This window comes from Xiphophorus hellerii, chromosome 14, assembly GCF_003331165.1.
Source record: "Xiphophorus hellerii strain 12219 chromosome 14, Xiphophorus_hellerii-4.1, whole genome shotgun sequence".
NCBI classification, from domain to species: Eukaryota; Metazoa; Chordata; class Actinopteri; order Cyprinodontiformes; family Poeciliidae; genus Xiphophorus; species Xiphophorus hellerii.
The window spans coordinates 16,134,438-16,161,395 of NC_045685.1; the positions used below are offsets into that span (position 1 = coordinate 16,134,438).

The following is a 26,958-nucleotide window of genomic DNA, read 5'->3' on the forward strand; positions in this document are numbered from 1 at the left end:
AGCTTAGTGAAAGCTAAAAGGCATTTATCTTACCTATATGTAAAACAGATTTGACATTTTGAAAACATGTTGTCATGCTTGTTAATTAATGCTGATTTAAGACAACAGTTGCAAGCCACAGGCAACATATTTACTAAGCTAATACCAGCTTGTTATACTTGTTAGTCTATGATGAGCAGAAACAGCAAAATTCAATATTCAGTGCAATATGTACTTGAAAACCACTTGTAAATAGTCTATGGAATATTTTTATTCATAGAAATCAAACAAGAAATAAATCTTGTGGATAACATTATAATAAATGTAATAATATATTACTAGGAATTATTGTTACTGCTTTAGATCGTCTATTATATTTTTGTTTTGCCTACTATTTTTGTGTTAGTTTTATAAAACTATGGTATTTTTACTTAAGGATATCACACAGTGAGACTCTCATTCCGGCCCGTGCCTAACCTGGACACAACAAAAAGTCTTATTCATGCACAGATATCCTTACTTGTTCAATAAATATCCACAAATATACAAAAAAAGTCTTTACATTAAGGTAGGCAAACGGCTGTTTCTGTCATAGGAAGCACATTTTGTCAGTCTCCATCATTGTTGTTGAACTGTCGTTAACTTTATTTTTCAGTTGTTGTTGATATTATTTTCTGTGGAAGGTCCCTCACTCATTGTGAACAAAAAAATCTCCTTTAACATATCCTGTCTCTCGCACCTGCAGGTGATAGAGTTCAGCGATGGCTCTGGCTCCGTGCTAAGAATTCAGCCGTTGCGCACGCCCCGAGACGAAGCCATATACGAATGCGTCGCCTCCAACAGTGTTGGAGAGACGAGCGCCACCACCAGGCTGACTGTTTTACGTGGTAGGTCTTTTGTCATCAGCCCCCCCAAGGAAGAAATAAAAAAAAACAAAAAACAAAGCAGTCCAACATGCATACACCTCTTACATGCACGTCTCTCTACCTGTAACAGGTAAGGTTACATTTGTCTGTTTATTTGGTCTTCTTCGCTGTCGTTGTGTGCAAATAAACCCTGGTTCCTTTCACGCTGTATATCCTAACTTGATAAGATTTAGTCCATTAGCTGTGTAGCCGAGTAAGTTTTTGTTTCTAAGTGACTTAAGTCATTTGCATACCGATTCCTGACACAATAATTAAGATGCCAGTTAAATTATGCAAATAGCCATCCTTTTCTCTAGCCTGCAGAGGTTTAATGAAAAAAGCTCAGCAATGATTTTCAAATCAGTCATTTTTCATCTCCGTGTTTCAGCTTTGATATTCATTTGATCGTCTATGGAAAGAAAAAAAAAGAAAAAGAAAAGCATGCTATTCTTAACCGATTAACAGGCGTGCTGTTTATTGTTCACAGCGGCGTCCTAATGGCAGGTTGATTCAGGCTGTATCTTCCAGTGATCACTAGCTGTTAAAACGCATGCTTTACAAATCTGGACAGGAAAGGTCAGGGCAAGAGTTAGATGGAAAATAAGCTGGATGAGGGTGTCTTCCTTTGTAATTAGCTCTGTGTAAAATTTTATCTTGATTAGACATAACAATCCTTTCAAAGGCAAATTTGTGGTTGCCCTGAGCTCAAAAGACAGTGTAATATCTCTCTAAAACATGACTTGTTTGGGTTGTGAATGGAGAAAATAGCTTTGGATTAATAATAAAAAGGGTCTTGGGCTGTTTGAATGAGGTGTGCTCCATTATGTTGTGCAATTACACAACATGGAAAATGAGTTTCTATTGAAAGAGGTGCTTCTCACCTATAAAAAAAAAAAAAAACTGGCTCTGCGACTCTGAATCCCCACCACCACCGTGAATCCCCCTCCCTCCCTTCTTATCTCACCAATGAGCCACCAAAAGAGCCCTTTGCACTGTCTCCAGGGGCCGATTGAAAGAGAAAGGTGGGCACATTCACATGCGGCTCTCTGCTGTTTTCTCAGGGAGTGCACACTGTGTGCAGGTGTGCTCACATACAACACCTTGCACAATTCTTTTTTCTTTTCACTCTCACTCTGTCTCTATCTCTGTATTTCCCCTTCACACACACACACACACGCGCGCACACACCCCAGCAGCAGATAGCTGAGGGATGGATTGAAGCTGCTCTTCCCGGCTTCACGGCCTAGCATTAGCATGTTTATTACTATTTCCATTTTGCTCTTCTGCTCTCTCTCCTTTTCCATCAGTGTATTGAGGGTGAGTAGAGGCCTATCGGCAACTAAAAAAAAAAAATAGAAAAACAGGAGCAAGCTTTTTTTTTTCCTCCTCCTCTCTTCTGCTTTTGTTCAAATACAAAACTGTGCTCTATCATATTACCTGCCACATATACACAATATCATCCTTGTGAATGATTCAGGTAATAATGTAAATCTTTTAAATAAATGTGCTCTAATTTTAATTGCTTGCAGAAATCTAGACTGAACAAAGTGTCAGCAGTGATGTGATGCATTGTTAAAATATATATTTATTTTTTTAAAAATCAGCTAGTTCATAAAATCACAGCCTAATACAGCAGAGATTTGGTAGCAATGCCATCACAGCGGTTACATCTACAGGAAATTAACAGAAATGGAATACTATTTTATCAACCTTGGATAAACCAATATTAATAGGGGGAACTGGAAGCTGAAGTACATAGCAACCCACCTTAACAGGAGCTTTTCACTTGAAAGAAAATTGGTGTAGAATAATCCATTTGCGGTTGTCCCACCTTAGATAATGCTGTATAGAACCGGCTTTCACTGTAATTACAGCTGAAAGTGTTTCGAGGTATCTCTCCACCAGCTTTGCACATCTGAAGACTGACATTTCAGCTCATTCTTCAAAAAAGCTCAAGCTTAGTCCGAATGAAGGGAGAACATCTGAGAAAAGCAATTGTCAAGTCTGTCTGCAGATTTGAAGTAAGAGTCATGTCTGGACCTTGACTGGACCATTTTCAAATTTTTTACATGTTTTGATCTAAACAAAGAAAATGGGAACCTGCACCCCAGTCTCCTGTCTTTTCCAGGTTTCTTTCCTGCATTGCTCCGTGTCATCCAACCAACTCTGACCGGCTTCCTGGTCTCTATGGCACGAAAGTGTTGCCATATCGTGCTGCTGTCACCACCATATGTCACATTTCAATAGTGTTTTAATGCTGATGTGCAGTGTTAGTTTTCTACAACACATACTCTAGCGTTGCAAGAGCTGAATGAAACAACTCTTGCAACGTAATTTCCTAAACAAAGAAATACACAGTTTGGCTGAAAAAAGCATGTTTTTGTAAAATAAAAACTTGCAGGAACTCTAGAAAAAATAATTTCCTGTGTGTCTGTGCATCGAAAAGTGTACAATAAAACCCTGATCCTGTCCTGACAAATACGATGGCCTAAGCTCTAGCCAAGATAAAAGCTCGGAGTGAAGTAACACAGCCAAGTGACGACACACTATTCATACTGTATGCATAGAGGTTCCAGAAATAACTCAAGAATGGTTTATCCATATTTTAGAATGCCAAAAAGCTTACTCTGTCCAAAAATACTCATCACGCTGTGTTAAATAGAGCAACGCTTGTATGTTATAATGCAGTCTTCAATTTTCTTTCCAATTTTGGCTATTTTCATAAAGGAAGATTAAGCTTCTAGGGAAGTGCGTGTTGCGGGATTGAAGAAATAAACAAGTCAAGCAAATGAAGATAAGTGCTATTACACCCAGCCTAATACATATAAAGTGACTGTTCTCTTAGTTCATTTAGGCTCCAATGGTCTGTGGAAACAACTGCAAAGCATCTGCTGTGGGTCGCTCGCCACAGGGGGCGGGAGGCGTCTAATTCTATGAAAGAAAACCACATTTGTTGCGCGTTATGAGGAGATGGGGGACTGGAGGTGACAAAATCCAAAGCGCAGGGGGGATATTAGTATTCGGATGGCTCTCCAACTTGATGGGAACTGCCATTAGTAATGAACTTCCAGGCTTGGAGAGGTGATTTGCATGAAAGGCGAACCCTGAAACGTAATGATGTTCTGAGTCAAATCTGCCAGGCCACGCTATGAGATACAGGTTGGCTTATTTCACTCCCCCCCCCTCTGTTCATTCAGTGCTCGGTTTTGATTAACTGTGAGATGAACAGACTCCCATATGACTGGAGTCTTTAAATGTAACTTGTCTAGATTTGTTGCGTAATTCCACATGACATAAAAAAGGGTTGAAGATGAAGATACGGCACGTTATGGGAGTCACTGCTGCAATACAATTGGAGTTATGTTTTGTCTGATGTCGTTTAGAAGTGGAAGACTCTATATTTGCATATACACAAGTACGCCTGCAGAGCTTGTAACAATAGCATCAGCATACAGTATTAGCACAGCTGTAAATCTATTAACTATCTGGGAAGAAACAAACTTTGGAACATGTAGTTGCAACACTTTTCTGGGTTCCGTCCTCTCTGCTAATAGTTCCAGCAGAATGATGTGTGCATTTGAGTGCTGCGGTTCATGATTCAGGCATGATTAAGGATTTATACTGCATCTTCATAGTCCCATTATGCTGTCAACAGCCATTTCCTGTTGCCCCGCACACAAGCCAGCAAACTTATGCAGCTGTGCACAACTTGACAGTGGGAGCGGAAAATGGGAAGCCGCTCTCCTGTGACGGGAGAACAGAAAGCATCATTTCCATTTGTATGGAATGGTGCGACGGCGCGGTCAGAGCTCTGTAGTTACGACGAATGCTTCCCCTCCTCAGTGAAAAAGCTGCTACGTGATCAGTGATTATTTAGATACAATATATGCACTCCACTTCCTGTTGCCAATCTGGGGGGAAAGAACATTCTTGCACTCAGCTAAAATGCATTAATTCATTCCACACATTTGTAACTAATATCTATGAGTTGGTGATTACCATACCGGTACTGTACAAAGAAAGTACATCCTTTTCCCATTCAACGGTTTTCTTATCAGAACAATGGCCTCATTTTTAACAGTTTTTGAAAAGATTTACATCTAACTCTAAGTGTTCAAAAACACAGATTCCACACTGCCAGTATTTATTCATTAAAAAAGGAATACAATTCAATTAAAAATTACTTATTTTATCCCAAATGGAAATTAAATGCAACTCATGCCATCTAAGTATGTTCAGAGAGTCACTGTGGATGGAGAAAAGTTCTCTGGTAGAAGTCAGTCTTTCAATAGATGTGAAGAAGTCTCGTACTGTAGACACTGTATGTCATGTCATGACGTTAGCATGTCATGACGTTAGCATGTCATGACATGCTAACGTCTCAATATCCAGGCAGCAGGGAGAATATTTTACGGTAACTTGTCCTGGGTGAAAGTGGAAGGTAAACACTGCTAGTCCACCTTACTTGCTTTTGCTGCTCCTCTTTAAGTCTTTGTCTGGCTCTAATGTTTTAAAGTCTGCAAGAGAGGCGATGGGAGTGATGAACTGTGCAAAAACCTAAAAGTAAACTCCAAGGTCTAACTTTGGCAATGCATGTAGCAGGGAAAACATAAAGTAGTAATTTTTTGTATGGCAATCAGGATTTTGGCCCACACTTACCACCGTTAATTTATTTGCAGACTTTTCACCTCTCTTAAAATCCCACCACAGTATTTAATCAGGACTTTGTCTGCTGTGTTTGGGATCATTGTGATATTGATCCCAGTTTTAGCCAAGCCTCACTGCTAGGCTCCTATAAACTCTTTGGTGGACAGAAACGTTCATGATTGACTCAAGATGCCCAGGGCAACAAACCTAAATCATCACCTCATCATCACTGTGCTTAAGAGTTTGCGTGAGAGGTTTTGTGGCTATATGCTGAGTAGTCTTATCAAAGTTAGTCCTACAAAGGACATTGTTCCAGAAGCCTTGTTGTTTAGAGACAATTTTGTGAAACTGATTTCATTATGCAATTGGGCCAGAGTCTTGGCATTGGACAGACAGTGTCACATTAGTCTCTTGGTGGACAGAAGAGTTTCATGGTTGAATTGATAGTTGAAAAATTCCCAGGTCTTGTGTCTAGAAAACAAGCACAAATCTGCATCACTCTACCGCTCTGCCCAACAGTTGGCTTGGATCACTTTTCAGTTCATTAAGAAGCAACTTGGCAAACTTAAGTTTTGCCACTATAATATTTTAGAAAGAATAGGCATTCTCTGGGCAACTGCTTCAAGCAACACCCGCTAGTTCATTGCTTTTCTAATTATACTGCTGAGAACATATTTCACATGCTAACCCAGACCTATAGACCCTGAGATGTAGCTTTAAGTTTTGAATTTGCCACTATGTTCTCTCTCTTGGAAAGACTGTGGGCTTTTTAAAATGTTTTCCAGTGGAGAATAGTCTTTCTTCATGAAGAAAAGGGGACTTCTGACTGTCTTAGGAAGTGGGTTTATAACCCTTCCGTGACTTATATGCAGCAACTATTGTTGTTTTAGAGACATTTCTGACATTTTCCCTTCTTGGTGCCATGGTAGCTTTTGTCTGTATTCTCCATCATATTAAAAGTCCAGCTTTAATAGTGGGGCTCAAATTTTTTCATCATCAGTTTATGAAGTGCATTTAATCATCAAATTCTATTGAAGAAATTGTTTATCACCAACAACTTTGAAAAAAATTGCACTTGGTAGATGGTAAATGGCATAGCGATTCCATCAAGTCTGCAAACTCCAAAGCACTTTTACTGATTGTTGAATATCATTTTACAGTTAGGTCAAAATCAGATCAGGTTTAGTATGTCATAATACTAAAAGCACTATAATTAATAGAGGAAATACTTTCTTCTTTTTTTGTTGTAAATTGTGCTTAATGTGTAAAGTCTAAGATGAAGGCCTCATGTCTAGCAAATATAAAGAAAAAATCTGACTTTCTTATTAACAGTAATAATATAAACACTTCATTTGTCTCTTTGAAGCCTAGGGTCCTCTAGTACAGGGTGCAAAACGAAGAAAAGCCCGTCCACGTCCTTAAACAGCTTAGGAAGATAAATGCTGTGTCAGCTGTCTCCGACTGTCGGAGCAAATGTAGCACCCGGAAAGAAGCGAGTGACCATTGTTAAATTGCTGTGTTCATGATCAGTGGCTTGAAAAAAAGGAGAGAAGTTAGCCAGCAGCTACTGTACAATTCTCTGGTTTAGTGGCAGAAAATCGGAAAATGGCAAGACCTGAGCTGCCGTGTGGAACATTCAATTTTGTCAGATTTTTTTTGTGGAAAAAAATAAAATATATATATATTTTTATATATATATATTGCTGATTTACTTTTATTCTTTAACTTTCTCAAACATGTTTTAAGACAGTTATTCAGCACATTCTTGAACAAAATAATGAGGACGAAGTAGAGTACTGTTACTTTAATGCTTTGCATGTGAATGAGGTTTTCTTAAAGAGTCTCTGCACCTTAGCATGCTGAGATATGGTGACTGAGTGAGAATGTCGCACTGGAAGACAGTCTATTATCATCATGTCCATTAAATGTTTCATAAAATATAAAGCAATTTAAAAGATTAAGCTAACTGTCCTCACAGAAATTGATCTTTTCTTTAAAGAACAAAAAATGTATCCATTGCCAATGCCAAACCTTTGCATTTAATCACAAAAGTAAAGCAGTATCTAAATAGTATTCAAGATGATTTAAAACGCAACCACTGTCAGCAAGATGGATGTCAGCGTTAAGAGTCTGCATAGTGTGTGAGAAAACATCTGCTGGAGCCTGTTGGGCATTTTAACTTCGCTCTGATCGTGATAAATAGTGCTTCTTCTGTCGTGGCTCTGTGCTCACTTTAAAAAAAGTGAAAGGCATCCAAAAATAATAAATATTGATTCTGACAGATGAGGTATTAGTTCTCTCATGCTTGATGCCGATAGATTGCCCCCTGACTTAGCTGCAGAAAAGACATGAGGGATTTCATGGCAAAAATATTTTTCAGACTCTTTGAATTAAATTGTTTAAAAAGTATATTGAAATTTGATACTACTTCATTACAATGTGTGGCCTGTAAAAATATCCACAACACGCTTCTGAATTTTTGTTCAATAATGGTTATAAAATACATTGTATTGTTGGCAAATATACAGACAAGAGCTAATGTCAGCATTCACACATGCTCACAAAATCCACTTGAAGGTTTATAGGCCAATTAAATGGAAATCATGTCCAGCTGTCACTCCCACACATATGGTCAAGAGGTGCCCTTGTCCATTTCCTGACATTCTTAGACAGGCGTCCTCATCAACCCTCATCGCCAATAAATCTAATAAACAGAAAACTATCCAGCTTACATTGTGCATGTTAAACTCCGATTGTGTGAAACATTTCATATTAACCGATAAGACAGGAGGACAGGAAGACAACCTCTCAAAAAGGATAGAGGCTATGGACATATTTGGTGTCAATTTATGATGCTTTTCAAATTCTTGTGAAAAAGGTTTTGTGGAAAAACGACAAACACTTAATGACTCACTGCTTGAGGAGCTCCTATTATGGTTGCCTTTACATCGCAATATTAAAGCAACGTCCTTAGCAACACCATTGTTGAAAACAAATCCAAAACCCAAGCTTTACTTTTAACAAACCATTCATTCATTCATAAGTTGTAGATGACTACTTTTCTTACTTCCTGTAGCAGATGGCTGTACTGCAGTGTTAACACTAGCTTGTCAATAAGCAGGAAGTTTAGATTTCAGTTGCATTATTTTTTTGGTTTGGTCTCATCTGTAACAGCACTGTAGCTAACGATATGTTACCATTTAGGCTTGTAGATTTATGCATGATGGTCTAAAATTACTAGAGGTAAATGTACATGTCATTTATCTATGTCTCTGTCTAACATTGACAAATAAGCTTTATGGTTTAATTTTAAAAGAACCATAAACTGTGTCTTAGTGACACCTACAGGTGTAATTCTGTCCAACATATAGCTAACTCAAAATGGCTTCTACAGCATTGGTAATTGAGTGCAGTTCATGTAGAGTTGCTAATTTAGTGTTTATCATACATGCTAATCATTTTAGGATTTTGTGGTAGCATGCCAACATCTGCTAAATCCAATGTTTAAAATATTTAAACATTGCTGTAATAGCAATAAGATTTTATACTGCAGTTTTTAGAACTTGTTTAAATGTATAGTTTGTTCTCTAAATTTGTAAAGATAAGTCTTTATCAGACAGTGCTAAATTAACCAATTCACTGAGACTGCTTAATCCAGAATCTTGAAAGTTACCCTAGATGCAGCTTCTTGCAGCAATATTTTTCTGGCTAAAGTTGATCAATTTTCCTAGAAAAATATTTTATTGCCCAGAGGAAACACAAGGTCATAAAATAAGGAGTGTGTGTAAGTTGGAGCCAGGTAGTCAAGGGGTTGCTAATATTAGCAGCTTTGATCTTAGCGCCGCTCCAAAGTAATTTTCTACTAGATTAACTGGATACTGCAGGGTCATCCTTAATGCATCTAATGATCTTGAGAAACTTCTCAAGCTATGTAAGGGTGCTTGCTAATTGGAACCCAACAACTTTGTTGGAAGGTGGGGGTGCGATTAGATCTTTTGCATTATTTTACTGAGCGTTGATTAATTGAAGAGAAAGAAAAACGCATTGTTACATATTGTTGTTGTACGTTACATCACCTGCAAAATCTCAAAATGTGGCACTGCAGCCATTTCTATACTACAGCCACATCAGCCGCAGCATGTTGAGATACCCATCATCTCCTAAAGTCACTTTTGCAAGAGAATGTCTGCAGGCTAAAGTTGAAAAGCCTGACATAACCCCATTTTCCATTAGGGCTCTTTGAAAGCCAATAGGTCCTCTCTGCAGGATGTTAGCAAGCTTGAATAATCTCTATACTTTGCCTGTTCTGTAGCAAGCTTTTAGTTAGATGAATTATTGAAATTCCTAGTGCTATGTTCTCCCTTTCTCAGAGAGAAGTCTAGCCCTATAAAGTCGGTTCCCACAGACATGTATGTCACACATCTCTTAGATTATTCGTCTCAGTCTAATGCTATACTATGTTCAAATGGAGCAATCCCGAGTCATGAATCGCAAAGGATATCTTGTGCTCTCAAGCAAGTTCTGCAAGTGATTAAAGTTCAAAGGCATTTATGTGGAGACATTTTAAAAGATGATTAGATGACATTTCATGAAGTAATACAGACATCAGAGCCATAAATACTGCCATATTTTGCTTTTGCATTTAATAGGAAATGACATTTTACAATCTGCACTGTGATGTAGAAATATATATTAACTCTTGCTTTGTTGCAACTAAAACAAAGCAAATTAATAATTATTTGAATACATGTTGTAATCCTTGAGCTTTTTCAATTGTTTAACTTTCAAAACATCATATTCTTTCAGGCTTTGACTTTAGCTATTTATACCTTTTATGTTTTTTAAATGTCAATCTTATAGCAAGCAATATTTCTGACATAAATTAATAGGGAAAGCATTATAACAGTTTGAGATTTGTGCTCTTCTAAAACGTTCCTTTTTGCTTTAGTTTTGCAGACCAGCTTCTAACAGTAGTTCAAGAAATGTGATTCTTCTAGTTCAGTTTCAGTTCATGACAAATGTGTACGTGTTCACGACACGTAAACATTTTCAAACCTTTCTCACCAGCGTGAGGCAATAAACTTTAAGACAATCAAATACCTTATATGTCTCACATCATTTACTTCAAATAGTTAAGAGTGGCTATTTTCCAATACTCATATTTTTAAGATTAATACCAAGTTAAAGGCTGTTGTGTAAATGGTGGGGGAAAAATACAAATACAAGTATTTAGTTTAATCCATGCTGTTGATGAGGACAATGCCCAAAGTATTTCACTGCTAATTTGTATTGTGTTGCCAATTACCCATAGTGGCATCTTCTCAAGTATTTCTAATTAAAATAACTGGACCTACAGTCAGAAATGTAAGGAGTCCATGCCGTCCTTAGCAAGTCCGTCCAGGTGCTGCTCACTCCTTTTGGCCTTCTCACCTCAAGCTCCAACCTTCTGTCAAGTGGGCTTAGGAATTTTCTATAGCCTGTTATTAGCGTCCCCTAGTGGTCAACCTTTTTTTTTTGCCTAATAAAGATTTACATAGTTTCAAGCTGATAATGGTCATTACTGAAGAGAACAGTCATAATCACTTATTACACCTTTTATAACTATGAAAATGAACACCACATTTTGTGTGTAATATTACAATCACAAATAATTTCTCTAATGCAGTAGATGGACACCACGCTTGCAGATTTTTCATGCAAGGAATTATTTCCCCTTGATGAACAGATTTTCAACAAGTAGGGAAATGGAACAGAAAGAAAAAAAATTGCAGAACATGTGGCCAAATCATAATTGATATCATAATATCACAAATCAGTGTTCATCACAATTGCATGTGTTCCTGTTGTTGTGGAATATTGCCAAAAAAAATTTACATTTCACTAAAAATGCTAAGTTTGGTCACATATCCTCAAAATAATTCTTAGATGGAAGTTTTGAAACATAAAGTAGATGTAGCATCTACATTTAAAACAAGGGACTCTTATAAGAAAACATTGTCTGCCTTTGCCCCTGGGTGATCTCTACTCAAAACCGTAAATCTGGTTGAGATGATGTGTGGTCCGTAAAGCAAGAAGCGTGAAGGGAGGGAGGGGCAAAGGGGGTCATCAGAGTGTAAATAGAGTTTTGTGCCTGGCTTCCCGCCTGCTGTGCTTCTTGCCCAGCCAGGCCTGTAGAGAAAGCCCCCCCGCCCTCTCCGCCCTTTCTGCTTCATCTCTTCTATTCATCTCCCTCTTTACCCATCCATTCTGGCACCACCCCAAAGGGGCATCCGACACTAACACTCCCTCTCTGCTTTCGTTCTCTTCCTCCCACTCCCTTCACTTGCGTTGTAAATGGAGGAATATCACAGCTAATCCGTCATGTTTATGAATGACACCGGGCCTGTGGAGAGTTGGAGTGCCTTGCCAGAAGTGGCGTATATCTCTGTTGCATGCCCTCCGCTTGGCTGATCCAATCTTGCCCTATCAGCAATGGCCGTGATAAATGTCTGTGGATGATGGCAGGTCAGATGAACACTTGGATGGGTCATTCCAGTGGTTTTTACATTCAAAGCTAGAAATTTTTAATCAATAAATGCTAAACTTAAGTGGCTCCACTATACAGAAGATCTGCCTCACATCCTGGTCGTTCTGTCTATTCTGAGATCTTTGAAGGATGAGATGTTGTATGACTACATCACTATTATTCAAAAAAGCTGCTGCTGGCTGCGCCTCACACTCAGTGCAACTCACTTTGTGCAAATGTAGGAAAAAGCCCTTCTGGATTGCCAATGCTGGAAACGATGAAAACTGCTTATTTTTCTACATATTTTAAGGCCCAAAGTCAAATTAAGAGTTTTCCAACTAGTTGCGCAATGTCATTTGATATAAGAAAAGCTTAGACTGTTCACCTGTGAAGGTTTTTCTGCAGGAAAAGCGCCTTGTGATTAATAAGATTGATTTTACGATGGTTCTCTCATAATCTCAGGCATTAGCTGAGGGATTTTTAATGACAAATAAGCGGCATTCAATTAATTACACAGTCTCAAAGGGGATTTATGGAAGAAACAATCAGTGTGGGGCAAAGGGGGGAGAAGATGCAATTTTTCACTCAGACAGATGGTTGGGAACCTTTTGGTAAGGAGAGAGTTTGTACCTTCATCTTCCTCCTCCTATTTTACTCTAACATTCATCATCACTTCAGTTTTGAAGAACAGTCCAGATAGTGTTTCACGGCTTGTTCTTTCTCTGCCTCTTAAGGCAACACAGCAAAATAACATCTTAGTGTGTAGTCGATGGCCACTAGCTGCCTGCCTTTGGGCTTTTTTTTTTTTAACAGGTTTCATAAAAAGATTGTATTTGTTCAACGAATTACTGAACAACCTTTTAGAGGGCCCAAGCCTGGAAAACTTAATACCACTTTGTGCCAGACAGGGAATGTTCCCCTAAAACCTCTATTACAGTAAAATGAAATTAGCAGTTTGAGTCAACAGTGGTGCATTCATGGTAATATTCATTATCATGCTCTGTACCTGTAGATTGACCTAATAAGCTAAACTGAAGCATATTTTCCTCCAGCCCAGCTAAGCTTTTACTGCTGTTTTCTTTTTCTTTTTTACAGAGAAAAACATGAATTTTTGTCTCCACAACTTGTATTACAAAAATTTGTCTTTGGCCAAAAATCTGGACTGATTTGCTGAATTTCTTAAAGCATACACTCGTGGGAAGAATAATGACAAAGTGAAGCTAAATAATTAACCTTGTTGCTTTAGTAGAATTTTAGATTTTGATCTGGAGCATACAGATGTGTGTTGATACAACATAACGGCAAAGAGAAAAGTGGTCAACAAAGATCTTAGAGAAGAGAAAGTTAATTACCCATAAATGTGGAAAAGCTCAAAGGTCATTTGAACCAATTTTATGTGCATCATTTTTACAGTGAACAAGATTTTTCGCTTCTTTCCAGGACTAGAATAGCCGTCATATAGTCCTCCTTCGGCTGAGCTTTCCACAGAGAAACTAAAAAAGGAATCAAAAGCTCCATCAGGCTGTACACAAAATCAACTAAGACCAAACCATGTTTTTAAGTTATTAGATACAAGGTTGCTGCTGTTGTATCAAAATTTCCCCACTGAAGTATACTTCTGTTCTATATTTCTAAGATGGATTTCTAAGGATGGATTTTTTCACATAGAAAAAATCCATCCTTGTTTAAAGTTAACAGTTTATGAGTTTTAAAAGCAAACACGAATCTTCCAACATGATAACTTTGACCTCCAGGACCTCTACTGACTCATTTGTAAACTGGCAAGCAATTATCCATTATCTATTAACATTTTCTGAAATCAGGTTTGATTGTAAACAGTGACCTCAGCTGTGCAATAACATATGCATAGTTTCTAAAGTTTTGAGGTCATTTAAATTCTTGACTAGTTTGATCAAACCCTAAAATCAGGTTCAGTGTTCGTCACACAAGGAAGGCTTTGATTTAACTAAAGCTCAGTTGCCTTAAACCCTTAAAATCACAGCAGTATCGTATTTTCACTCACAAGCAAAAGCTGAGCACATTGTTCCTTAAAATTTACTCTGGAAAAAAAAAAAAAAGCATCCATCAAGTCAAGGTCCCAGAATGCTTAATTGGGAAATGTCCATGTAAAATCATAATCTTGAGTAACTCTGCTAGACCCATGAAGGTGTGCTATGTGGTATCTGGTACTAGGTAGATGCAGGTGTGGCCTTCATGAATTGAATTTTTATCCAGTGCATCCAGGATATTTGAGGTGTCGCTGTTGTGCCCTTTAAACCATTTTTGAACCATTTTAGCTTCGTGGCAGTGCAGTGTATCCTTGAATAGACCGCAGCCATCGAGGGACACTGTTTCCATGAGCATGGTCTGCAACAAAATATCATTCATCTCAATGGGATGAAGAAAACCACGTCAAAATATTCTCAAATAAAAATGAATGTGTGAAATGAGCATTATCTGCAAATGTTTACAGGAAGGATTGACGAATGATGTGTGGAGTAAAGAAACTAGGTTCATGTCCAATTTATAGACTGTTCTACCAAGCTGTGGGTACCTGATAAAGCAAAGCGGTGGGCACTGATTTAGAACCTGCCAATCATTAATCCGAATCCACCAGTAACAGCGTACCTTTTTATCGCAGCATAAAGTATAACTCGTAGGGAGAGCAAGAAAATCTGTGACAATGTTGGCAAAACTGTTAAACTGTTACAGAGGCTGTGGGGAGAGAGGAAAAATAGAACAGATGCCGTCATAGATTTGGCACAAAATAAAATTGCTGCCTCCCTTTGTTAATCGAGACCTCTTACATTTGGTTGAGTAATTTTGTTTGTGCGAAAACAAAAGTGTAATTAACAGTTCCGTCTCCCATGCCAGGCCAAAAAAAAAAATAATAATAATAATAATTGAATATGTCAGTGGAATTGGAGCTGAACGAACATTTTGTTAAAGAGGGCTCAGGTGGTCTCTGGACTGATGTACTAACCAGGCGTGTTGAAGAAAACAAAACTGTAAACAAATTGCATCAGGCATTGTTTTTGTGTTTACTGCAGTCTGAAACGAACAACCTTTTTCTGGAAAAATTAAACGGAAATTAAGTTTTGCGCTACAGAGATGCAAGTGTGAAAGAAATTTAATATTATGCTTTGAAATGTTAGACGTGAGCTGAGACTGTTGTCATCAACAAGGCAGTCCTGGATAAAATAATACAAAAGCTTAAAGGGGTGATATTGTGTTTTTTTGCTTTTTTTTTTGGGAGGCACAAGCAAAGTAGCATGGTGGTGGAAGTATTATGCTGTGGAAATAACATTGCTTTAGATGGAACTAGAGTTCCAAATAGGATTGAGTTTTAACCCTAAACATTCAGGTATCTTCTGAAAAGCTTAAGAAATTGAGGTTTTTAATATTTCAACATCACACCGCTAGAATAAAATAAATAAATGTTTAAGCATTCAATTCTCTCCTGCTGGGTTTTAATTATGAATATGGATTTTATTTTTAATAACATTTTTAGACCAGTTAATAAAACACTGGGTGTCAGTTCAATTTCGACATGCCAATGCACTTGCAAAGACTGAAAAAAGTCTGTTCCAATCAATGTTGTGCTCCGAGCAATATATGATTACCATCATGAGCACTGTCTTATTCACTTTCTAACTTCGTTTGGACTTTTGTGTGTGGAAAGATCTTTAATCACCGTCCCTCGGTTTCAAATTATATGTTTTGGTTTGTTGGGAAAATGGGTTTGGTTCAGGCTTCTGAGAAAAATAAGCACTGCTGTCATACTTTAAAGATAATATTTAGCGGATTTTTTATTTTGTTTTCCCTGGCAGATAACTTATAACGAGATCGTGAGAATCGGATTGATTTGAACCTGGGTGAAAATAATCTTTAGCGCTACGCTGTCTGGGCCTCAGTCATTTCTGACATCTTGGCACCAGATTCTTTTCTCTCTCTCTTTAACTTTCTCTTTTTTTTTTCGCCCAGCATCTTTGGCTGGACGCTAGAAGAACAATGCGTCTCGACACACATTTTTCTCCTTCGTGCCACAGCAAGTGACCTGTGACAGCCTCTTTGAGCAGATTGTATCCACTCAAATAGATCCAACAAATATATCTTATTACGACCCACGGGGATTTTCCCTGAAGAATATCCTCAACCATGGGGTGAAAAGTCTTGTTCCGCTTGGTGGGGAAAAAAGGTCGGATCAAATCCAATCCTTGTGCAGCAACCACAGAACTAAAGCCAGATTGTGACCAGAAAGGTTTCTCTTTTTTTTATCTTTTCTTCTTTTTTTTTCCACTGAAACCAACCATTCGGTTCAACAAAGGCTTGTTTTCCTCTCAGACTCCCTTTACTGGGTTATTTTTGGAGCCTAATGTGTTTTCGGTCTCATAAAAGAGGAATTGTTATATTGCTTTGTGCTGCAGAATATTGTTAAGACATCTCCACAGGCAACTGTGTAAATATCAATATATGTGTTGCAGATAAATTGTCCAGTCTGCTCTACTTAAAGGTGTACACTAAAGTACATTAGGAGGACATCAATATCTGGCAGCACCAACCCACTTCAAGTTGAATAAAAAAACTGTGAGAAATGCAGATGAATCTCATGGCCCAGCAGTGGGGCTGAGTGTTGGGTTGGACACAGATATTTAATATTTGATGTCACTCTGTATTGTTAGAAAGCTGTCAACATAAGGCACCAAAATACATTTCTAGAAAGATACATATGCAATGCCTAGTCCAGACTTTGACTTGGCCATTATAGTTTGGTCATCATTCTGCTAGAAAAGGCATGTTCAAAGTGTGCATTTTTAAATTGTGCCTGAGCACAATTTAAAAATGATACAAATCGATGCAGGTAGAGACTTTTTTATTTGTAATTAGGAAAACAAATTCTTACAGTGGAAAATGTTAAGTACAACAAAAATTATTCATCTTTTAGTTACCACCCTGTTTTCATTCTCTTAATAGTAAATTAACATTTATTGAGGGACTTTTTTCTCAAAAGCAGACTTTGGTGCACCCGAATCTGCTTCTAATTAATTTGTCAAACTTTGATAATAACTCCCTGGGTGGCAAGCATTTTAAGGAAACGGTGACCTAAATCCTGTTGTTGTTGTTGTTGAGAATAGACATTGTTTGGTTTTGTTATGTTTCTTTTCTTAAAGGAACATGCAAACCAGATGACTTTCTGTTAATAAGGGAAATGTGGAAACCCTGTTTTTGATCAAACACATCACATTTATTATAGAAAGTCTGACTTTTTTAATTACACTATCACATGTTTAGTTTATATATTACCACATTAAATTGTAATGTTAAAAAACTGATTTTTGTCCTATGAGTGCTTTTGATTTGACAAATTTCTCCCATGGTACAAAACCTTTGGGCACCACTGTTTTGCAGTTTTCAAAATGTTTTCTTTCAGGGTTGCTCTGTATCAATTGTCATTCTTCGTCTATTACATCTGACCAATTCATCTATCCATGTGAATGAAAACCATCCCCAAAGCATAAGGCTGCCACCACCGTGTTCCAGAATGGGCATGGTGTGTTCGAGATAGTGTATTGTTCTTTAGAAACTAAAAGTTGGGTTTTCATCTTTACATTTCATTTTACAGTATGATAAAGCTCACATCTTTACAAGGGTGGCTAATAACTGTGAAGGTTGTCGTATAGGAATTGTTTGTCTTCTTACCAAACCTTTACCAGAGTTTAATCCATTCTAACCCTTCATAACATAATAGCAAAACTTGAAGTAAAACAAACTAAGCAAACATATAAAATACATTTCAAGCTCAATTAATCTGATTAACGGCATAAAAATCTGTTTTTACCCTACTTGATAAAAAAACTTCCTGTATACAGTTCACTGTCGATGTATAGTCAGATACTGGATTCTGGTGACAACTGCATTATAATTGCAAATTGTACAGAATTTGTTGCAGCACTTAAGCAACACTTCGATAACTGCAGTGGCTCCCGTTGTCATACAAGGAAAATGTGATTTCACTTACGCTCATATTTCTGTGAGCGTGATCAATAGATATAATCTGCTAATGGGGTGAGTTTCTGTCCAATGGCCTTACGTATTCTGGAGAAAAATCTGCTCACCGAGGTACTTTTTGAGCCAATGTCCTTTTTATACTCGTCCAAATGCTTGGCACTACACACTCATATGGCCTGATAGCCTGGCAGTGGCTAATGTGTGCAAATTGTCATTGGGGGTCTTTTTATATCAAGCATCAGTGCTCAGCACTTCTTTAGAAGGTGACTTCAGCATTTCTTTCCCTTCCATCTCATTTAGTGTGTAGATCCATTGTTGAATATACAGTATGGGTCTGTAAAGCAGAAATTGCCCTTGTCTTAGTGAATGTCCTTGAGATAGCAGCTTTCAGCGAGGTAGAATAGGATAAGCGAGGGAAATAAGTTAGAACCTTTTTTCCTTTTTTTTGTATTAATCTCACCTTTCAGGTATGACTTTCATATATTGCATATGGTGTCTTTGTGCTCAAGTTATATTGCATTTGGTCTATTACCTGTAGTTGTACTCGCGTCGAGGACGTTTGGTGCCCTATAAATAGGTTTTGTGCAACAATAAAATAACCTACACGCCATTAAACACACATTTCTAGCACAAATGATGCTTCAAAGGGTTTCTTACAACAATTAAGAATTTTTGAATGACATTGGAAATTAAATGAGATTCATCCCAATTTTACACCCTCTATCCAGCCATTCATCCACCATCTTCTACTTATCCAAAAATGTGTCGCTGAAGTAGCAGATGTTTGGAAACCCCAAATATGCCTCTCCTTAGCAACATTGAACCTGGGTGTCCTCTTAGTGGGAAGTAACCAGAACCCCCCACCCCTCCCCCAACAATAATTATAAGTAAGACTTTTCATTATGATAGGGATGAAGACATCCAGTTACAACCAATCAAAGGTCAAATGATTGTTGCTCTGGTTTGCAAGTTCCCTATAATTTTGCACATTTCATCTTGGTGGGTTTCAGGAATCAGTGGGTTAAATAGATAGTCAGTGGTCATTTGAGGAAAATTCCCTCTCCTTCTAACAGATGGAATTAAGATACTCCTATGATCCCGGTGGCCATGTTGTCTGGGTCTTTGCTGCCAGATGGGGTGCTATTGCACATTGGCCTCATGGAAGAGGTCAGACTTGAAGTGTTTTGGGATCATATTGGCAAATAGTCCCAAAAATCAGCAAACATGTCCTGGACTAGGGAGTAGGACGTTTCTGAACTCAACTTGTGGGAAAGTGTCCAGTCAAAACATCTGGTAGTCCAGCTTTGGCTAATTATAACCAGTTTTGTCATTTTTTTTGACATATGTCTTCATATTTGATGGTCAAAAATTCCAGGAAATTTGATTTGTGGTAAATAAGGGAACACAGACTGCATGTATTTAACTTTTACAGACCAATCATGTTGTCAGGTATGCAACCTCTTGGCAAGTCATCTCAACACAAACCTAAAACATTTTCTTGTTTTTTTTTTTTTCTTTTTCACTTGCACAAAGTAGCTCAGAGCTTATGTTGTGGTACTATTAAATCTGGTCTTCTGTGAAAAATGTATTTAGGTTGAAAATGGTCCTACAATTGTTACTAAAAATGCAAACATGGCACATGGGAAAAACCTCCAGCCACTTGGCCCCGGCTTGACTAATTATCTCAATCTTTACTTTAATGCTTTGTCAATAGCCCAACTTTTCCACAAAAAAACAAACAGCAACTGTGATTAATCTGATTCCATTTAAATCTCTGGCTTTCTAAGGACAATACTGCCGCGGCCCTGTTCAGGAGACTTGTTAATAACGGCGAAAGCTACCAGATGTATTCAATTTCCCTGCCCTTTATTTGTTGTCACAGTGGTAATTCGCTTCACAGCGAAATAAATGCAGATAGGAGCAGCTTGAGAACATCAGAACACTTGTTTATTTTATCTAAATCACACAATCTGCTAGAGAAAAAAAAGTTTTCTGATACCAAACTGCTGATGTTACGACTTTGTGGCCTTTTTCAATGAGCATGAGCTTGCAAAGCAGTAGTAAAATGTACTTCTGGGCTAAGTGGCAATGCATTCAAAAGGCCAGAAAGTGTTGAGACAGTCCATTAATTTTAAATGCAACGCCTGGAGTCATATTAGCTTCCTGCTAGGAATCTGCAGACCAGTTTCATGTAGGATGAGTTGGGTTTGTTAACACATTTTGTTTACAAGTTGGATATAAATCCAGAATCTTTGCTAAAAAAAATTATTGCCAAAACATCTTTAAACCACTCTCTGTTTTCCAGTTACTTTTATTCAGAAGCAAAACATGCTGCAGCGTTAGACATTTTTAAAGGACAGCTAAATTAAGATCTCCCAAGCACTTTGTTTCTGAATACATTGCAATTTTTACAGTGGCTGCATTTAGTTTCGCATGGATTGTCACATCCAATTACTGTATTCAACAAGCATCCATGCTTGTAGCCCTGCTTTTGGCTATTGTGTTTGATCAGGTATACTTTGGACTTGCTGTAGAAATCTACTAATTGTGTCTATGACCTTGAACAGGCTGCAGGGACAGGAACTACCTCCAATTAATTCCCTTTTCCCTCTTCAATAAGTTACATTTCAGCAGGCATTGTAGTTTCTAAAACGATATGGTATTTTACAATTATTTTTAGTCATTGAACAACTGAAAATCTATATTTTTTTATATTTTTTAAAAGTACTTTGAAGTAAAATTACTTTTTGATGGTTACTCTCTTACTGTGAGTTAAGTTATTCCTGACACTAAACTTGTTCCATCAGTTAACAACATTGATATATTTTTCCAGCCTCTGAGTATTTCAAAACAAACTCCTAGTGATCAGAAATCTTTTTTAAACTCTAAGTTAAAATACCTAATTTACCTTTAGTACCTGAAACCCCAGACCGTGGGATGGTGTTTCTGACAGCACTGCCCTCTCCTATCTTGGCTGCTACAACCATCTCTAGGTGCTCCATTTTTCTCCTACAGTCCAAAATCATGCATGTTAGATTCATTGGAGATGCTAAATTAGCCATAGTTGCACGGCTGTTTGAATATTGTCTGTTTTCCGAGTGTCTCTGTTATAGTAATAATCATAGAACCTTTATTTAGCCAAGAAAGTCCCATTGCGATACAACTGTTCTTCCATGACGTTGTGGTCAAAATGACGGCAAAACCAGATTTCAACACAGTTAAATAACAATAAACATGATCAGAAAAAGTCAACTGTAGGAGTTTGTTATATAAGTAAAAGACAGATGTTAGATCTGTGATGGACCAACCAAGATCAACTCCAGCCAACTGTAACCCTAAACCAGTCTGAGCACTTTTGCTCCCTGACTGACTTGACATTTTTTTTCTTTTATAGATTTTTGTTGTTGTTTGTATTTCATTTTATTGTTTGAGCCACTAGTGGCTTTTATTGAGTAGTATTCTGACAAGAAAGAGAGTGAAGAGAGAATGGGGGGCATGCATGAAAATGGCCCGGGTCCAATCGTCAAACCCTGGACTTTAGCCACAGTTTATGGAGCGTCTGCTCTACCTGCTTCACCTGCAGCACTCCAACATTTTTTTCCCCCATTGAAATAATTTCTTTCTCCGTGTAGACTATAGAGTTTCCCATAAAAACGCTAAAATTTGAATACCCACCCAGGAGCTGCAGTAATGTTCACATTGGAGAGACATAAAAACACAAAGGAAGAACATTCTGAGCAGGACTAAAGATTTTACTGAAGCACAGCTCGTCTTTTCTGTTTACTGTTTTCCCCAAGTTATTCTGATTTAGAGTACAAAATAAGAGAAATACTCAGCACAGTCTTCTTGAATTATTATTTTCATATTTTTAACTAATTCAATTCACCATTGACAAAGTTGTGAGATCTTGTTTCACAGTTTTTAAAGCAATTTCTTGCTTTAGGTCTGGATGTAAAAGATGCCTTGAACAAAGCATGATAGAGATAGTTTTACTATTGCTGTTTTTTGTGTTTTAAGTTGGAGTCTGCATTCCTATAAATGATTCAGTTCGGGTTCAATCTTATTATTTTGAACTAGAGATGGTTAAATACAGTCCACATTTCTTCAAAACTGAAAAATTACTTTTACGATATAGCATAAAATCTGAAACTGTTAGTTGACGTTATTGATTGTATTTTTCAAATTTCAATTTTGTTTGGGGAGAAAAGATTACATCAGTCCCACCAAAATCTTCTTGGTGAGAGAAGATTTATTTTTGTTTAAAAAAAAAAAAATAAATAAAAATTAACAAAACAAATATGGTACTTACCATTGGTAAGTCGCATCACCGATATTCTCTGGTTTTTCTATGTTGGTGAAAGAAGCAAGTGTATCAGAGAACTGGATTAGCTAAATATCCGTCTTTGGATGAATAGAAGTAAAAAAACCTGACTTTTTAATGACACCTAAGCAGTACTTTCAGAGATGACCGAATTATAAGTTCTGTGAATTACAAGACGCTTCTAACGTCTCTAGTTCAGGATGTGCTCAGTGGCTTTTGATGTGTTGACTCCGGCCTCAGGCTGAATGGATTTTGCTTATCAACGCTCTCAGTGGTGTTCTCTTTGTTCCTGGTTGACCTCTTCATACCACACTTTTTCCTTCCACTCAACTTTCTACAAATGTGTTTGACTGCATCACTCTGAACAGTTTTCTGTAATGACTTGGTATGAGCTTCTTGACCTTTTGTAGCTTACCACCCTTGTAAAGGCTTGAAATTTTCCACGTTGGGTAATTAATCTGTATAATATGAGTTTTACTTTCTGAAATGTCTGAAACACTATTTCAGTTTCACACCAGTTCAGGCAAGGACGCACAGAGTTGCGTCGGGAAAGTTTTGCAGTTCAGTATGAAGTCACTTGTTTGTAATGCGGTCTTATTTCTGAGAAGATTTATCCACAGACGTGGTTTTCCATGCCAGACAACCAAAGGCAGTGTTGGATGACGGCCACGTTTGTCGTTTTGCTGCATGCAGTACATGGCATCTCAAAGCGGGTTTCAAACTGATGACGCCTCATGAAAATTTAATGAAGGACCGATTTTCAAAAACAAACAGTGTCGTTTACGAAAGCACGGGAAGATATTAATTAGCCGCATCACAGAGGGAAAAGGAAGACTTAAAGGTGTGCATAAGCCTCGTTGGCAGTCAGAATAAGCAGGTCTTGTTTGGGAGTTTAAGACTTGGCTATCACTGCAGCGAGGCAGGCGTTTTGCAAATTGGGATATGATGGCACATAGAATATTAAAACATGCAGCATTTCAGAGATCGTTGCTTGCTACAACCCAAACACACTTCGTCAAATGAATGGCAAGCGTCAAATAAAGCTGCTGCAGGCTTTGTTTCTGCTTTGTTTTGTTAAAAAAAGAAAGAAAACCATGTTTGGAGCAAATGGGCCCTGTGAGTTTATCTTCTTTCACATCTCAACCCGCAGCGAGACGTTCCCCTGGCCCTGGTCAGGCTGAAAATTGAGACACGGACAGGAACAAGACAGCTTAGACAACACAGCACAGCCACATGCCATCATCAAAAGAACATCAAAGCTCCACCTCACCCGAATGGATTTGTAGTCGGGGTGTCAGGGTCCCTTCTTCTTCGGCATGCTGCCACTACAAAAAGAGTTTGACATTTCGGAAATACCTGCATTTTGCCCACACTTAGCTGATAGGTTTAATAACACCCTGGTTGCTTGAGTCGAATAACATCCAGGAAGATTAACATTTTTTGCTGCTTTTAATGCATGTAAATAATTTTGTGTTAAAATTTTAAATGACCATAGACGCGCCGTCCCGCCAATAAGGCAGATTTAATTTACAAGCCTGTATATCTGCAGTTCAGCCTGCATAAAAAGCTTTTTACTAGCAGCTGTTGCCGATCATAAGCTTGAGGGTAGTCTGAAGTCATCCCTTCCAACTACAATATTATCAGTCCATCGAGACACCAGAAGCAATGCAAAATTTGTCAGTTACTTTATTTAGGCCTGTGCATGTCTGTAAAAATCTTGTTTAAACAGTGTTCCCAGATACAGCTTGCAAAATAAATACCAGCAGCCTATACTGCACAGTAATTCACATGCAAATCTGAACTGATGGACTGTGTGACTTGGTTGTCTGTTTGACATGCTAAGTTTTATACTAGAAGTTTGTTTTCGCATTAATATATAGGGGTCAGTTATTGGTATCAAGGTATACCAATTGCTTTAAAATTTACGGTTACACCATCCCTGGAGCCTGAGGTCCATTTTAATAAGAATTTTCTCTGACTGTTCAGAGCATAAAGTAATCAGCCACATCTGTTGCTGGTCACTGCTGGTCAGCTGGCTGAACGAAGCAAGTGCGCCTCTCTTGACCCTGGTTTTGATGAGTCGTCTCCCTGCTGCTCCTGTGTGTGTGCTCTGTCTCCCATGACGCAGAGGGTATTTTAATGTTTCAGTGGGGAACTAATTAAAAATTCAAGAACAGGTCCAGAGCCTTAAAACTGATTTCTAGAGCATCTCGCTGTCAGATCGGTGCCTCTACGTACTATATAACCCTTTTTAAAACACGGCTAATTAAATAGTTTTATTCATCTGTCACAATTTTATAAGGAAAATGACACAATTTTACACAGAGAATTAGCAGTGTAAGAAAACCCTTTGTTCTATGTATTTAAATTGACTAATTTTCTATGTTCTCTACAGTCTGATCTAATTTCTACTCCCCTGCCACCAGGTCATGGGTTCATTAAGACCGCCATCTCGCTGTCTCTGAGATCTTGCCAAAATGTCTCCAACTTGTTTTGCAGAGGACCAGCTGCCCCCTGGCTTCCCCACCATAGACATGGGCCCACAGTTAAAGGTGGTGGAGCGAACGCGCACTGCCACCATGCTCTGTGCCGCCAGCGGCAACCCCGACCCAGACATCACCTGGTTCAAAGACTTCCTCCCTGTCAACACCACCAACAACAACGGACGCATTAAGCAGCTCAGATCAGGTAGGTTTCCTCTGCTGAAAACTCAATTACCAAACAGGGAGACTCCTTTCTTTCTTTTTTTCACTTTCTATCTGATCTGCTCCCACATTATATCTTCTGCTCTTTCATCCCCTCTTCTTCCTGCCCATGATTTAACTTCTCATTTGGCTTTTCGTTTTATAGGTAATGGCATTGTTTCGACTATTTCCTGTCCTCTACTTGCTGTACATCCCTGTTGTCTGTCTTATGTACGTCTCCCTTTGTCTTCCAGTGTTGTCATGAGCTGTTGGGATTGTTTCCTTTCTGTGTTTGCTGGCTTTCGCCCTAACCTCTGCCCACATTGCTCACTGCTGTGACTTTTTAACAAACAATTGTTCTTATTTATTTATTTATTTATTTATTTATCTATTTATTTATTTATTTTTGCCCTTTCATCTTGGTTTTACTCTCCACTGCATTGGTGCAGTATTTCCTAGAACCATTATGCCCATTACTTACACCTTTCAGTCAACATTCGGCCACATTCAGAGCCCACAAATTAATGCACATGCTTTTAGAATAGGAAAACACGCAGAGAAGCAATTTAATTATCCTAACATATTTGTCCTGCAATATATGTTTGCTTTAAGAGCATTTCAGATTCAATGAGAAGGAGTTTATTTCTTGAAACTAATCAGCCACAGTAGTGCGTAAAACTTCATAAAGCTTTCCCTTTATCCCTTCATTCTGACTTTCTACAGTGCCGTGCAAAAGAAAAAATCAAAAATGTTTAATGTCACATTGTATCACCTTAAAACCACAAACTTGTCAATTTTGATTGTATTTTATTTGAGAGACCAACATAAAGTAACAAACTTGAGAAAACTACTCCCCACAAAACGTAGCGTAGCATGGAAGCTTCTTTTATTCAGCAGAGATAAATAAACTTGCCATAAAGGAAGAAAGGAAGATAAATGTACCTATAGTGGACTCCTCACTTATTCGCAAATTAGTATTTGCAGATTTTTTTTTGTGGAATGTGACTCCACATGTTTGGAAAATCCACTTACTCACAGATTTTTCTTACAGAGCATATCTAAACTATTTTAAAAAATGCAGCATGTGATTGGCTGGGATTTGCAAAGCAGCCAATCCAGGAGCACATTTTATTTTCTTTGATGCTGATGGTATGTGCAAATAAAAGTAAAGATAAGGAAGACTGTAGATGTAGGCTTCTTCATTGGAGCTACATATATTTCCCCTGTGGGTATTATTGCATATAAAGGTATATTTGATGCTTGAACAATTGAGATTGGTATTTATAAAGGTTTATGTCAGAGTTTCAAGTATTTACATATGACTGTGGTTCCTAACCTTGTAAATACCAGGGTTTAACTATCAATAATGGATCATGGACAAGGCAAAAGACTTCACCTTTAACCAATTTAACAAGATAATCACTCTAAACATACAGCCAGAGTGGTTTAGAGGAAATGATATCAATTTCTTTGAATGGCCTAAGCAAAGTCCTGACCAAACCCTGTTGAAAATCTGTGGCAAGATTTGAAAGTTGTCCTTTAAATGGCCACCAGTCAGTCTATCTGGATAAGCTATTTCTCATAAAATAAACGATAAAACTTTTAGAAACATACTCCATAATATTTGTAGATGTAAAGAAGCACATCTTTTTGGATTTTATTAGTGAAAATTAAAAACAGTATTTCATTATTTCATTCTTCATCATTATGCACTACTTTTTCTTGGTCTATCACTTTAAATGCCAGTTCAAAGAGTTGCAGTTACTGGTTGTAACAAGACTAAATGTGAGAAAGCTGAAGTGGAGTGCATACCTTTGCAAAGCACTGTAGTCCCTGCTTTAATGTGTAAATGGCAGTTTTGTTTTCATTTAATATACCAATAGAAAAATTATTCTAACTTTTAACCAG

At 37.8% G+C, this 26,958-nt stretch overlaps 1 protein-coding gene across 43 annotated transcripts in view; it reads left to right on the top strand.

The window, feature by feature from the left end:
- The window catches only part of LOC116732739 (receptor-type tyrosine-protein phosphatase delta), a 459,528-nt gene that overhangs the window by 367,042 nt on the left and 65,528 nt on the right, over positions 1-26,958 (top strand). For all 43 annotated transcript variants that reach the window (XM_032583123.1, XM_032583122.1, XM_032583125.1 and 40 more), the window contains 2 exons: positions 725-866; positions 24,866-25,054. In XM_032583123.1, the coding sequence (XP_032439014.1) occupies positions 725-866; positions 24,866-25,054 (331 nt within the window). The remainder of the gene's footprint in view (positions 1-724; positions 867-24,865; positions 25,055-26,958) is intronic.